The 14,851-nt window shown below is 42.0% G+C and overlaps 1 protein-coding gene across 6 annotated transcripts in view; it reads left to right on the top strand.

The window, feature by feature from the left end:
• The window catches only part of csnk1g2b (casein kinase 1, gamma 2b), a 36,943-nt gene extending 22,098 nt beyond the window's left edge, over positions 1 to 14,845 (top strand). For 4 of the 6 annotated variants that reach the window (XM_005733147.1, XM_005733148.1, XM_005733149.1 and 1 more), the window contains exons 4-12: positions 5,007 to 5,155; positions 7,237 to 7,471; positions 8,402 to 8,487; positions 9,561 to 9,645; positions 9,734 to 9,882; positions 10,124 to 10,207; positions 12,188 to 12,289; positions 13,152 to 13,258; positions 14,697 to 14,845. In XM_005733147.1, coding sequence (XP_005733204.1) covers positions 5,007 to 5,155; positions 7,237 to 7,471; positions 8,402 to 8,487; positions 9,561 to 9,645; positions 9,734 to 9,882; positions 10,124 to 10,207; positions 12,188 to 12,289; positions 13,152 to 13,258; positions 14,697 to 14,751 — 1,052 coding nt within the window. In that variant the 3' untranslated portion in view covers positions 14,752 to 14,845. The remainder of the gene's footprint in view (positions 1 to 5,006; positions 5,156 to 7,236; positions 7,472 to 8,401; positions 8,488 to 9,560; positions 9,646 to 9,733; positions 9,883 to 10,123; positions 10,208 to 12,187; positions 12,290 to 13,151; positions 13,259 to 14,696) is intronic. The other 2 variants (XM_005733151.2, XM_005733152.1) reach the window with 2 other exon arrangements.
• Positions 14,846 to 14,851: the final 6 nt, after the last annotated feature.

Below are 14,851 nucleotides of genomic sequence, written 5' to 3' on the forward strand. Positions count from 1 at the left end.
CTCCATTCCTCTGTTTGTTGTTCAGTAGCCATCCCTCAGGGGTGCTAAAAACCAACAAGTGATCATTGGCCTTTTTAAAGTATCCCTGATGTGGCTCACAGCCATTAATCCCACACATGGCACTGTTGGGCTGTTTTAGTCCTCCCCTGTCACTCACCGGGACAACAAGCCAAAGAAGCCCAGAGTATCACACCGCTTTGGCTTGCCTTCTTCCCAAACTGCTGGAACCACGAGCAACCACACACGCACCTGGGTGTGCACAATAATGGTATGCGTCATGAGACCAGGCAATCTTCCTTCCACTTCCTGTCCAGTTTTGATTCACACATGCCCATTGTGAGCATGGGGCGTTGGACAGGGTCAGCATGGACACTGAGTGACTGCAGACTTCCATACGCAGCAAACTGTGATGTACTTTGTGTTCGGATAGCTTTCACTGAGTAAAATTAGGATTCTCAGCAGTTTGTACTGCAGTAGCACTGCTGTAACAAGCACAAGCCAGCTTTCCCTGAACTCCTGCACTTTCTGTTTTTTCTTCCACCACATTATCCTTTGAACACTGACTGCCTAATAGTCAGGTGCCAGTGTAATTGGATAATCAAGGTTGTTCACTTGAACTGTCAGTGGTTTAATTTGTTTTAGGTTGAAGTATATTATGTTCCTGTTCTAAACAGGTTCAGTAATAGTGATTTGCTCCGACCTGTGCCAGATGTCTTTTGTGTTAATCTTTTGCAAGCGGAAGCATACACACACGAGTAATTTCTGTGGCAAGGCTCATTTATTTTAAATAAATGAAGCGATCTGGCTGCTTTCTGACATTAAGAGATGTTCACATTCAACAGGTGGCTACATAATATTGTCAAGTTTTGCAAACTGTGTGTGTAAATCAAGGAAAATAATGGGGAATATCTGACTCTATCAAAATGTGATTCATTCTTTTGCTACTTGCACAACACTTTAGAGCTGCAGTATTAGAGCTGAGCAGAGAGGCCTCATCTCCAGCTGGTGACTGACCACTACATGGTGATATGTCAGGAAGGCTCACTTGACCGTCTAGCATGGGAGGAATCAAGGCGATAGATTAAATCTACTTATGTTGTCAACTTGGCTTAATGGGGACATGTGACCCTGTTAGTCCTGCCCAACCGGAGAACCTCAAATATGTCACAGCACGGACTACTCAGCGCTTAACGCCCAGGAGGAGCTTATCTGCACACTATTAATTCTCTCTTGTCCTGAACAGATCCCCGCTGTTGGGAATCCTGTCTCCCACTTTGCAGATTTTTGTGAACATTTAGAATGGATCTGTTATTGCAGTTGCTGCTGCTGCCAGTAGCAAAACAAGTCATTGACACATCCTTTTAGAAGAAGTCTAATGCTACCAATCGTTCACTTTACCACTGTCAGGGGACTGGCTTCAGTTTATAGAGAGTAGGTATCATTTAATGGCATTTTATAGCCATGTAGCTCTTCGAGTCATCTCATCACGCCTGCATGGATGTTATGTAATTAGGGTCATTTGTATGGAGGTCTCCTCTCGAATATTGCGGCTGTTAATATTCAGAATCATGAAGGCTTTCAGTGGCATGACGCGGCACGTTGATAATGTTTTCTGCAAATCATTGAGGCTCATCCACCCACCTGCTGTGACCCTGGAAAATCATGTGCTTTTATATATTTACTGCTGCTGGTATTATTCAAAGTTGGACTGATAAGATTATTTTAACAACTGTGTCCTTAAGCTGTGGTGTCATCGGGCCACACATGCTTCTGCGGAGGTTAAAATCTAAAGTTATCAGATATAATTAATAATTAACTTACGCCCAAACTCAACAAAAGTATTGCTGCTTGATCCTCAAGCTGCTGGTTTTTAACCTGACTACATCTTCGGAGATTGTTGTGCTTTTAAGCTGTGTTGCATTTTTAGCTCCCGGCTCAGTCTTTGAAAGCTCGAACGCTGATCATATTTCAACTTTGTGAGAACCTCTTCAGAGCAGTGAACCTAATGGAAGTCTCTACTTCTCCTGCTCTCTCCTCAATATACTCGACTCTCTAATCTAAATCTTTAATATGGATTCCTTCTCCTCTACCCTCCTCTTTGACGCTGCCCCCTCTCCCCCAGACTTCTCCTCTTTGGCCCTTAAGGCTGACATTTCATTGTAGGCCAACATTGTGTTCGACTAGCATGATGCCGCCTTCCCTCTTGCTGTGTCGCCTGAGAAGGACTGCCTACTCATACAATTGGGTGAATTGTCTGAAATTGTCAAGACAGCAAGGGTCAGAGCGCCACTGACGCAGGCTTGCAGTGAAAGCCAGAGCTTTTCCCACAATGCTGAACACACAGTTTATATTTTTGTACGACTTTATGTTACGGTTAGAATTACAGCCATTTATCCTGGTCGGGGCGTTTCAGTTTGCTTTGTGTGTTGTTGAAGGATCCTTGTTTTGTCGTTATGCTTGAGACAAGATCCTCTTTTGCACAGCTATTGTTGTGTCATGGTCTATATTACATTTTTGACAAAAATCACCTCATTTACTCCCAGCTGGTCCCATCAGTCATTTTTAGACTAGTTCTCGCAGCTGCTCTGTGTACAAGCTTTGCTCACCCGCAGAAGATTACGATACACACTGCACTCTCCTCTCGTGATGAGTTGAATGCCCTCTAGATTTGGGCCAAGCTTTGACGAGCAGGCCTCCGAGTGATCTCTCATCACTGCCTCATCTGTGGTATTAGACCACAGACATGCGTTTAATTGGTGATTCCAAACTGGCTGTTGGTTTGGATGCATGTTGGATAAAACACTAACATGCAAAGAATAGAGTCTTTGGTGTTTATGTTTCAAGTTTATATATATATTTTTTTTTAAAAGTCAATGTGGCTTTTAGTATAAAATGTTTTTAGTGGTCAGCAAGAGTATAATGGTGCTCTATAAATGTCAATACAGTCCATTCCATCATCACCAGTGAAATCCTAGAGGCTAAAGTGCAGACGGACGTGCTTGTTTGTGTGTATGCGTGTGCATGGATGCACTGGGGTCCTGTTGCAATGTTAAACTACCATTAAGGCAATGCAGAGTTGTGCCCACTCTAAGCATGTTCCTGGCAACTGATTTACTAGCTGTTATTTAAATGTGAGAGAAATACGTGACTAGTCCTAAAGTCAGATCCTTAGCTCTTTAAACAACTCTGTCATCTCTGTCTCACTGTAGTTCCTTCTTAGATTTGTATGTTAGAGCTCGATCATTCTTTTAGTATTTTACTCTTTATTTTTATGTAAATCTGGTGGGAAGATCACTGTTGTGGTTTAAAGACATATTTTAATGGATGGAACGTTCACCAAATTCAAAGTGAATGAGAAACAACAGCATTAAATCCTGAAACACACGTGTGCGAATCTGTACGTCAGTCCTGTGCACAGCTTTGCAGACCATCGCCTACATTTTGTAGCTGTTTACCGCCCCGTCAGACATGTGTCAAACAATCATTCTGTGGGTGGCTCTTCCACACTGCAGAGTACTGTAGTTATAACCTATAAGAGAACTGATATCTATGTTTATTTTCCATTTGGTCATCTCTGCTGTCACTCCCTTTCCTTTTCAGCAAATCAGCATTTAATCTATGCACAGCATCGTCCCTGTAGGTTTTTAGAAGTCTGGACACAAGCACATTTGTGAAGGTCGCATACCTGTGATCTTTCTCTCTGCGTAGTCAAATAGCTATGCAAATGGACACAAATGTGGTGCCATGAATTGATCATTAAGCTGCAAACTTTGTAGCTTTGGCTCAAAAACCCTGCTCATGACTACAAAAAGGTTATAAGACTGGAAAAGAAAATCTGTCCAGATAAGCAAGTCTGTTCTTGTGCCTTTGTAATAAATAAATAAACAAATAGGAAAATGAGTATATTGTTAACCCAAATTTTAGCCCACACAAAGAAGCCTAACGTTCAATCACTAAAACAAATTTTTCATCTTAGCAATGCAAGTAAAGACCTGTAATTTGGTATCTTAGTAAAAAAAAAAAAAAAAAAAACAGGTACTTAACTAATTTTTTAAAACTTTTTTTGTATAATGGTCAATTTGAAAATTCACAAATAAGAACAATAATTATATTTAGGATTAAAAATATAATTTTGGTGAAAGAGCTTGTGCATGATGGTGGATTAACCACTATAAAGAAATGATAAATCTGGATCCTCCCTGGTCTCAGTTGTTGTCGTCGTCAGAATAAAGCGTGTGGAAACCGCAGCCTCAGGCCAAAATACTTTACTGTGTAACATTTACACAAACTGCAGTTGATTTTAAGAGATTTGAATCTTTCCTGGTGGTTTTCAGATGCACTTGTATTTTTGAAAAATGAAGCAAGACTTTACTGTTCCTGATTATTCCAGGGGAGGGGGTGTTTTCGTAACAGTTTTGCCACGCCCCCAGAAGTTCCACTGTCAAAACGCTGATATATTTAAAGAAGGTAAATACTGCCGGGTTGATCCTTCCACATTCTTTAGAAGTCGTCCTATACACAGACTATGATGGGTGTGGCAGTTTCTGGTAACAAAGGCTTTGTACAGTTATTGGTTGGGCGCTGACACCTTTCCCTTTAATCCTGCTTCAGAGGACAAAGAAAGCACTAAGCCACTCCTGTTTCTGAAAAACCTGTTGAGGAAATAAAAGTTTGCCCCACTCTTTCTTATCAACAAACCAGCACCATAATTCAGCACACAAAGCACTTTGTTAATTAACAATTAAGCACTTAATTTATGTTAACACTTAAAACATCGTGTTTTCACTGCTGTTGTTTACAGTTGTTGTGACTGACTACAACACTGACAGCATGTGCTGGCCTACCAGGAACCAATGGTGTAACAAACTCTGACTTAGTAACACAGTGAAAATAAAAGTCTCAAAAGTGATTATGCAAAGCCGATTATCAATAACTGTGTTGCAGTCAATTAATTTATAAGGCAAAATCTAAAAAGTCTCACTAACTTTGTTATTGTGTCTCCACAGAGGGAATCCCTCAGGTGTACTACTTTGGTCCTTGTGGGAAATACAATGCCATGGTGCTGGAGCTGCTTGGACCCAGTCTAGAGGACCTGTTTGACCTCTGTGACCGCACCTTCTCCCTCAAGACCGTCCTCATGATAGCCATACAGCTGGTAAGGCCTAAAGTGGGAGAGGAGTGAGCATATGTTCAGAGGAGCTTGCTTTGGTGACATCAGGCTTCCCAGAAAGTTATTCATAGTGCAACTGTGAATACAAATGTTGTCGTTAGCGGCTTGTTCCAGAGGGCAGGTTTACTGACCCCTCAACCTGACTCTGAACTCAGTGGGTAAATACCAGAAAGTCTGAATTTTAGTTTATTAAAGTGTTTGCCTGGAAGATGGCTCCATTATCACTGCAGCTAGAAACAGAGTAGAGACGAGTAGAGCAGGGCGATATGGCCAAAAATATTTATCACGATATATATTTGAAAATTTGCGATAACGATATAACTGACGATATAATTGATGCGAGACAAAATACAACTCCACAACATTACTAGTGCAAAAAGACAACCTTCCATTTATTTTCACTTAAACAAGAAGCTGGTTTTTATGTATATTAAAGCTTTATAAAAATTTAACAGTGCAAATGCAAATTCCTTGCTGAAAGTTTAACCAAAAGGCATTTCCAGTAGAAATGGGCTGACATATCCTGAGCATAACCATGTATAATATCCACTGAAGTTAAAAAGAGGTGCTTTGCAACATTAAACTGCAGTGTGCAGTACGTATTTTTCGGACCATAAGGTGCACGGGATTATAAGGCACTTTAAGCGAAACAAAGCAGTCAGATAAATCAAACTTTATTAAACTCATTCTTCTTGCTTCCTCCACTTCTGTACCATTGATTCATTAATGCTGTATTCTCTCCAGCTGCTCTATTCCCATGTTGTTGCAGTATATTAATAACTAACCTCGTATTGTGGATGGATTATCTCAGTTGTTCTCCTGACTGAAGTTTGGTCCGTTTACAGCATCCTGCCATGCGATTGCATTTGTCTCTAACCATGAGGAACCTTCACGTTAACTTTTATAAGTGGAAAAGTGTTAGTGTTCGTCCTCCAGCTTCACTGTTTGTTATGCTAACATAGCTGTGTCGCTAGCGATCACGTAGCACATCATTATATACCAGCTAGCCCAACTTCAGTAACCCTACAAACGTCACTGCTGTTTAGTTTCCTGTCTTCATTTATGTTGGAAGTGATAGCAGAGCTGTACGTTTGATTTTTTTCAGAAATCTCTATATCATGCTTAGGTAACTAGCGAAACTAGCGAGCTAACTTCCGCTAGCTTCCTGCTAACTCCGTTAAATGTAATAAATTTTGTTTGTTTTCATGGATGCCTGGAAGTTAAACTTCATAGTTACACCTGGTAAAGCAGCAATGCTGATCGTTTTATTAAAGATTAAAGAATTTAGAAAGTTAACTCTTGGTGATGCTGCAGTGTTCATTTGACCTGAAGCATACAGAGTTTAGGACCCAGATTACCAGATTTAAGAGCATCTTAGTCCGACAAATACGACAATAATGACGGCCGCTTGCATGTTCTGCAAAAAAATGTGCTTTCTTGTGTATCTGACAGGCTTTTTACAAACCAATTCAGGTTCATCTGTTTCACTCAACAATCGGCCATGTGCGTATGAAAACAAAGGCACTGCGCATGCGCGTTTTACTCATATTCTATCGCGATATTTCATTTTCCTATCGTTGCCTAACATTATACCGGTATTACCGTCAACGGTATAATATGGCTCAGCCCTAGAGACGAGTACCAAGTTCTGTAGTATCTAGTTCCAAACTTACTTTGTGTTTGAATTCGGTGTTAAAATCTTAGTCGATATAAGATGACAGTGGTAAGATATTACATGAGCATCATCAGCCACAACATGAGAGTATGAGAGAAGCCTGTGCATGTAGCATTTACTCTTTTTTTTCATTCAAATTTAAAAAAAAAATTGAGTAAACATACATGTGCTTGGGTTTGGGATGTTTTCATGTTCTAAGCCTCTGCTGAGGTGGACATGCTTGCTGTGCTGTTGCAGTTTTGTCTTTGGTTTGGCTGCCGTTAACATTTTTAATGGGCAGGCTTTCTTTTTATCGCGTTTTGCATAAACTGCTTTGAGTTTTCATGTTTGGAAACTGTTCAGCTTGCAGAGCGATTAAAACTTCAAATGCTAACACCGATCGTTCACCTAGATAACACGGATGGAGTATGTCCACACCAAGAGTCTGATCTACAGAGACGTGAAGCCTGAAAACTTTCTTGTTGGGCGGCCAGGAAGCAAGAGGCAGCACACCATCCACATCATTGACTTTGGTCTGGCCAAAGAATACATAGACCCCGAGACCAAAAAACACATCCCCTATCGGGAGCACAAAAGTCTGACTGGGACGGCACGCTACATGAGCATTAACACACACCTGGGAAAGGGTAAGAAAGTCTCAGGAATACACCTGTGGGTTGATTAGCTGTCTACATTTGCATATGCAAACTTTATTTGCATGAATATTTAGTATAATGTGAATGTCCTAACTGGTTTGCTCACAAATGCAGCATTGCAAACAAATGGCATTAACCTGATTTTGACATACTGTTATCTGTTTAGTCACTGGGTGTTACCTGAATGTTGGTGATATGCGAGATAACCAGGGATGCTTTAGGATTGTTAAATCAATCATATTTTTCTGATGTCTTGTTTCGTTTCTGGGTTATTTTGAAGCATTTTAACCAGTAACCTCATAGTCCTGTAGCACAAAGCAGCATTACGGGCCTAGCATGGTAACTGTAGGTTTAAACCAGAGTTTTCCGTGTTACAAACGTGGTCATTTCTACAGAAGAGTTGAAAACAAAAATAGCCATGACGTCAATAAAAAAAATTGACAATATGTTTGTGCTTTTAGAAAGTTATTAACCTCTGTAAAATCTGCTGCTAGTACTCTTGTCCTCTTTTGGGCACATGCTGCCAGCAATGCCTGTTTTATATAAATGTGTGAATAGATTGTTAAACCCTGGACTGGCTGGTGGTTATCGCATTGATAACAACCTTCATGTGACCGCCTAGCGTGATTGCCATTGTTGGTGTACATGAAGCCTGATAAGGATAGATCTCAGTGTGTTGAACTTGAACATTGATCGGTTTGTTGCCTTAATCAGTAGTTGCCGTGAGAAGCTGAGTCTGCTGCTTCTTCGTGACGCACGATTGGCCATCTTCATGTTGAGGCTCGATAAGATGTTTTTAAGACGGGAACAGTGGACTCGTGCTTTGTTTCTTTGAAGCCACTGTTAGTCTTGCCAGCTGGTTATAAAATGCATTTGTTTATCACAGCTAACCTCATTTTCATCCTGATCTTGTACTTCCAGAACAAAGCAGAAGGGACGATTTGGAGGCCTTGGGTCACATGTTCATGTACTTCCTTCGAGGCAGCCTTCCCTGGCAAGGCCTAAAGGTACTGCAGCAATTTGCCTCATGCTGATATAACGCTTGTCTTGTAATCCACTCGATGCGTGGCGTAGCGGTTTCTTTTTTGATACTTGACGGCCACTCAACTTTAGCATCCTCTCAGACTGGTGACATTTTAAGGTCTCTCTTTTTAGAAACTGAAACACTGAGAAACAGTTAAATTGGCACAGTTGGATACTTAAAATATTGTCTCTTTATTTTTCTGTTGAATTTACACACCTTTTTCTGCACAATCAGATGCGACAGGAAACCACCTTCTGCACCTTGTTTTGCATCTTAAGAGCTGTGAGAAAAAGCTTACATGACTAAGGAGCACGGCCACAGTCGCAGGTGTCTCAAGGGCCGGTTTCAGCAGGCTGCAGAGCTGCTGTGGTTGCTTTTTGAAGGCATCGGTATCAAAGGTGTACACAGAACAGACTAGAAGACAAGACAACTCATCTGAACATTTGCTATGTGGGTGGAAGCTCTTGGTGGATGAATGTGAGGGATGTATAAATGTGGGGGATGTTGGATAGCTCTGGCCAACACAAACACACAACAGGAGAGTGAGCTTGAAAATCCGCTGAAGCTTATCGATCAATATATTGGCAGCTAAGGAACTCGCACAGAGTTGTGCTGAACCCCTGTATGGAGTGTAAAACTATACCACCCTGAAGGGTTGGAGGGGATCTGGTTGGTTTAGAGCAGAAGAACATCCCATCATGTGTGATAGAAAATTAAATAACAGCTGAGAAGCCTTTCCTGTGCCAGTGAGGAGGTCAGCGACAGGTTGCCCTAGATTTGTGGGATTTCTTTCCCCACACCAACAGATATCTACAGCTGAGACGATGTTGCAAAGTGCTGATATCGACATGACATGTGGCAAAACTTCTGTGAGTCCAAAGAGCCGCGGCACAAATGCAGGCGCTGCGCTGCACATGTGATATCACGACTTGAGAATCTGTCTGTTTTGAATATTGGACATGTTCATGGACGCCTCAAGCAGCAGCACATGTGCTCATATTTAGATTAGAGTAGGATTTATAGTACAGTAAACATTTAAACTTGTTTCCCCTGCAGGCCGACACCCTGAAGGAGAGGTATCAGAAAATTGGAGACACCAAGCGAGCAACGCCGATTGAAGTCCTTTGTGAAAGTTTCCCTGGTCAGTAGAGCGCTATTTTCCTCCTTTCGGGTTTATTTATTTTAAATGAAAGTGGTGTGGATTTCACAGTATATATCTTTTGGTACAGAAGAGATGGCCACCTACCTGCGCTATGTGAGGAGGCTGGATTTCTTTGAGAAGCCGGATTACGATTACTTGAGGAAGCTCTTCACCGATCTGTTTGATAGGAACGGCTACGTCTTCGACTACGAATACGACTGGGTCGGCAAATCGCTCGTGAGTGCCTTTCACTGAACCCACCTGACCTCTGCTAGCATCATCAACCAGTTTATATTGTCGCTCTAACTGTAATTATTTCTTAATAACGCAAAGCTAATTATTTTTGCAAACCCGATTACCAAATTGCCAAAAGCGTCTCTCATCACGTGGGCATTAACATTATTTATTTTTGTTTGTTGTTTTTAAAAATTTCTCACTAAGGTTGTTTTGTTTGTGCTTTTGTTCGTTTGCCTTGCAGCCCACACCGATAGGCCCCATCCCCAGTGACACGCCCGTGCAGCCCAACAGCAGAGACAAAGCACAACAGCAGACCAAAAACCCGGTGAGGTTATCAGCAACAACATTAAAACACAGCAATCACCACTCCCGCCTACCAATATAGTTGCTTGGGTGACCACCCAAACCAGTCAGGTTTATCCTCGAGGTCACTCTCGTTGTTTCCAAATGTAAGCAACTTCCTGTTCGCGTCTACAGTCTGACTGGTCGGCAGTGACGCCCGTCTCCCCACAAAGTCCGTAAAGTAAAAACAAAACGAATGCCTTTGTAGCAAATGAACGGGCACGTGCCGTTACGAGGCAGACTCTCCAGCTGTGAAACAAAGCATCGTTTTTGACTCACACCTTGCCACGCTAAGCTCAGTCATTGCATGCATGAGTTGAAAATGCAAATTGCATTGTTCACACCAGTAATGACAAAGTACAGACGAGTGACAAATAAATGGAAAAAAAAAATCCAAACTTTAGGAAGGTGACGAGCTGCCAGGACACCACCTCTTGAACTCTCCGGAGGGTTTGAGCACAGCGCCGGCGGAGAGCGCCGTCTTACAGCCAAGCTCAAAATGTGCCGTTGGTGTTCACCTGGGCTATCTCCTGACTTTTGGGGCCATAGCATATGATTCACACTATTTGCATAATCACCAAACCAATCGGTGACTATCCTGGAAGAGATCACTCCTGTCAGAACAGAAATGTGCAACCATTGGCTAAATGCAACCACTCAGCACAGCATTGTATCGATGAGCAGTCAAACATCCCTTTAGGCTCCTTCTCTCACGCCAGCTGCCCCCCCCTCCCTGAGCCTGGTTCTGCTGGAGGTTTCTTCCTGTTAAAAGGGAGTTTTTCCTTCCCACTGTCGCCAAAGTGCTGCTCATAGGGGGTCATATGACTGTTGGGTTTTTCTCTGTTTCTAATATTGCAGGATCTACCTTACAATATAAAGCGCCTTAAGCTGTATAAATAAAATTGAATAGAATTGAAAAGTGGGCCCATACCAGGTGGGAGATGCCGGAGTCACCAGATCACCTCACTGTGGCGATCAGGGGTTCATGTTTTTCCTTTCATTTGTCATCCGTCTTTATTTGCTTAGTCTGTGACAAAGTGTTGACTTTTTGTTGTTAATAGCATGCTATCCGAGCCTTGTTTCTTTTGTTTTTATATAATGTTAATGATAGGATAATGATTGATTGGTTTTATTATGCCAAAAAAAATCTATAAAATATAACCAGTGATAACAAATAATTTTCCTGATCATGAAGTTGTACTTGGTGAGTCTGACTCATCGGTTCCAGTAAAGCTGTACAAGGAATCCGTTTGACTTTATGATTGACTTGTTTCTGTGGACTCTAGCCTCTTTTTATTACTCTGTATTTAATGCGATTGGCTCGGCGATAACGTTCCACCTTTTAAGCTCGCAGCGCACGGCCTTCTGCACCATGTACAGTAATGACTGTAAAGCTTTAACATCCTGCTTAAAACAGTGTATCAATAGAAAGTGCTGGCTGTGAGCATCTGTAGCCAAATGTCATATTTGTACATATATTTTTTTAGGTCAGTGAAAGCAGAGTGTAAGAACTGCTGTACTGTAAACCTGAGTCCACAGCTAAGTTCAGAGAGTCTGATGACGTGATGACGCTGTTGCTCAGCGGTGCCAGCTGAGCCCATCAAGGCTGTTTTCTTTTACTCCTGCATGATTTTACTAGAGTGTCGATCTGTGCTTCACATAAATTTTTGCTTCCCTCTACTCCTCTATTAACATAGTTCGTCTTAACAAGCCTGCTTCTGCTTGGGAGATGTCTTCTATAATTTTTGTTTTTCTTTTCTTTTTTTTAATCCACCCCCCCTCCCCAACTCCTCTCATTGTCCTTCCACATTTCTGCCCTCACCCCCTTCAACCACATTGCCTTTCCCTCACTCTTCATTCCCTCACCCCCTGACCCATAACCCCCACAAACTTCTTCACCCCCCTCTCCCTTCTCACCACCTCACACCCACCTGCCTCAACCCTTTTTGCTCTTTGCGTCAAGTCGCCTGAGCCCAAAGGAAGTGAGTCTCAGCCCACTCCCGTGACCAATAAGGAGACTCTGGGGTCGCACCTCACAGCTGAGCGGCTGGGGGGCTCTGTTCAGGTACTGCTGCTGCTACAGCTGCTGCTTTGATGGCTCATGCATGAGGCCATATAGGTTTGTCTGTGTGTCTGACCCCCCCCTCCCCTCTCTCTCACTGACTTCACACTGCCTGCCCGTTAGATGCTCTGTCTCGACTCTGTGCTCGAATCAGACTGTGTGAATCCTGTGTGTCACTGCTGTCGGTCTGCTTCTAGGCTGCTTGCATCCAAGGCCATCCAAAGATGACATCCAGCAGTATCTTATAATAATAATAATATAATAGAAACACTAAAAGGTCTATTTTTGTACATTTATTCTATAATATTTCTTTGTGTTTTTGCTGTTTTCAGTGTGTAAACTGTGTCACCGGAAATAAGTCTCTGCAGAAAATGTGGTGCACAAGCGCCACCCAGTGTCGGCTAATAGAATTGCAGTATTTAGAGGATTGGTTCACGTTCTTGTCTTGCAATCTTATTCACATATCAAGTTTTCCTTGCAGTTTTCCTTTCTCTTGTTCAGCTGTCCATCAGCTGTTTTTTTTTTTCAGTGTGTTTCAAACTGACTTTAGCAACAAGAAGAGATTTTGGAGTAAAAACAAAGGAAATGATTTCTTACCAGCCTCAAAAAGCAGGAGAAATGATCACAGCGAGGAAAATCGTTTTCAATACTTGTTCGGTGCCTTATTTGTGTTTGAAGACAGAAATGAACAGTGTGAACCTGTCCTTTAAACTTTGTTGGCTTTAGCTGGCTCATCCTGGGTTACTTGCATAACTGTTTTCTTACCTGAGAGGGCGGATAACTTGTGATAGTCAAGGTGCATTTATTTGATCCTGTGAATGTTCATCAACTGGATTCAGTCTGGTGTCCTTCTCTAATGGTGCAGGTGATGAGCTCAACAAATGGCGAGCTGAACACTGATGATCCCACAGCCGGACACTCCAACGCTCCCATCACCGCTCCCACCGAGGTTGACGTACCTGATGAAACCAAGTATGAGGGATCCTCACATTCACACACAGAAAACACATGCTTTTCTTTTTCAGTGCTGTCCAATAAGTCCAAATCCAAAATTGGTGCTGAAAAGCATCTAAATTGTTTTGTGTTCCTTGTTGTTAGCTCCTCCGTGTAGAAGCCTTTTGAGTACAGGCAGTGACTTAGTCACAGTAACAAGCTGCACTTTGTGCTACTTTAAATATTGTTTCCATGCTTCCTACTTCAGTTAAGTTAGGTTTGTTTACATAGGAACACAGCAGTGCATTTATATACACCGTTTTAACCTATTATAACTATATAAAGAAGAAATCAGATTTTCTCTCTGACGATCAAATATTGGAGCCATTACCTGCTGTAAATACGCCAGCGTCTGTTCTAAGCCTGACTAAAACATCAAGTATGAGTGTGTCACTGTCATATCTCTGTTTGTAGCGTCCTGTGTATGTTGAGCCGTAGCAGCTGAGGCACAGTAGGAATGTTATCAATGGGACTTAAAGTTCACCAGCAGGGAGGGGAACATTTTAACCGTTGCACATAAAGAATATAACTGTAAGTGTAGTGAAGCAGGTTAGACTTACTTTAAAACTCCTTTATTTACTGTGACTCAGCTGTGTGTCAGTAATTCATGAGACCACACTCAAAAAACAAAAGACTAGGCTGTTATATACATATTAGTTAAAAACAACACAACAGCCTCTTTTAATGCTCAGAAATATGTTTAAATGAATATGGCTCGTTTAATTTAGAAGCAGTTACATCATCTTATCTTTCGGAAACATTCTTCGTGTTCATGTTGTCTTTTTTCTACGCGATTCACAGCCCACAACTTTGCTAGCTCTAGTTAAGCTTAAATAGGCGACCAGCTAGATTACCATCGTCATAGTTGAGCTCTGCGAGTCTTTTCCATTTGCACCTACTCAGCTTGACTCGACTTTTTCTTACTGGGTTTTGGTCGTTTTCCGCTACAGTTGTGTACCACCCCAGTGTGGGTGGGGTTGCTGTAGCAAGGCGGCTCGACAGAGGGGAATGGAGTCTGTTGATGTCACATTTTTTGGCTCAACTCGGCTCATGTGGATGACGCTAAAAAAGCACCTGGTACCTGACGCTGCCACCTAGTGGAAAACCCTAAAGACCGAGCGGAGTCGAGTGGATTAGGTGCCGTGGATGATCCTCAAAGATGATCCCCCAAAAGAAATATTTGTAGTTTCAAACATGAACAACTGAGTTATTAAAAGTCCACGACTTCCTTAATTCATTTATAACTATTATAAAGACAAATGATGAGATTACAGTAAGTGAAATGGTTAAAAGAAAGGAAGCCAGATTAGAACTGGCTGCTGAACCCCAACCCTCACAGGCCGTGCTATGTACCAGTATCTACATGTGTGTAAATACCTGCTTTTCTAAAGGAAGCCATGTCTCTGTGTTTGTGCAGGTGCTGTTGCTTCTTCAAAAGGAGAAAGAGGAAAGCGCTCCAGAGGCACAAGTGAAAGAAGAGAACAGAGAGAACTTGAAACATTGTGGTCACGGTCAAGTTTTAAATGGAAGCAACTACACAGACCCCCCCACCGCCCATTATCTCTTTCCAGC

The sequence above is a fragment of the Pundamilia nyererei genome, unplaced genomic scaffold (assembly GCF_000239375.1).
Source record: "Pundamilia nyererei isolate P.nyererei 1_Seehausen unplaced genomic scaffold, PunNye1.0 scaffold00050, whole genome shotgun sequence".
NCBI lineage: Eukaryota > Metazoa > Chordata > Actinopteri > Cichliformes > Cichlidae > Pundamilia > Pundamilia nyererei.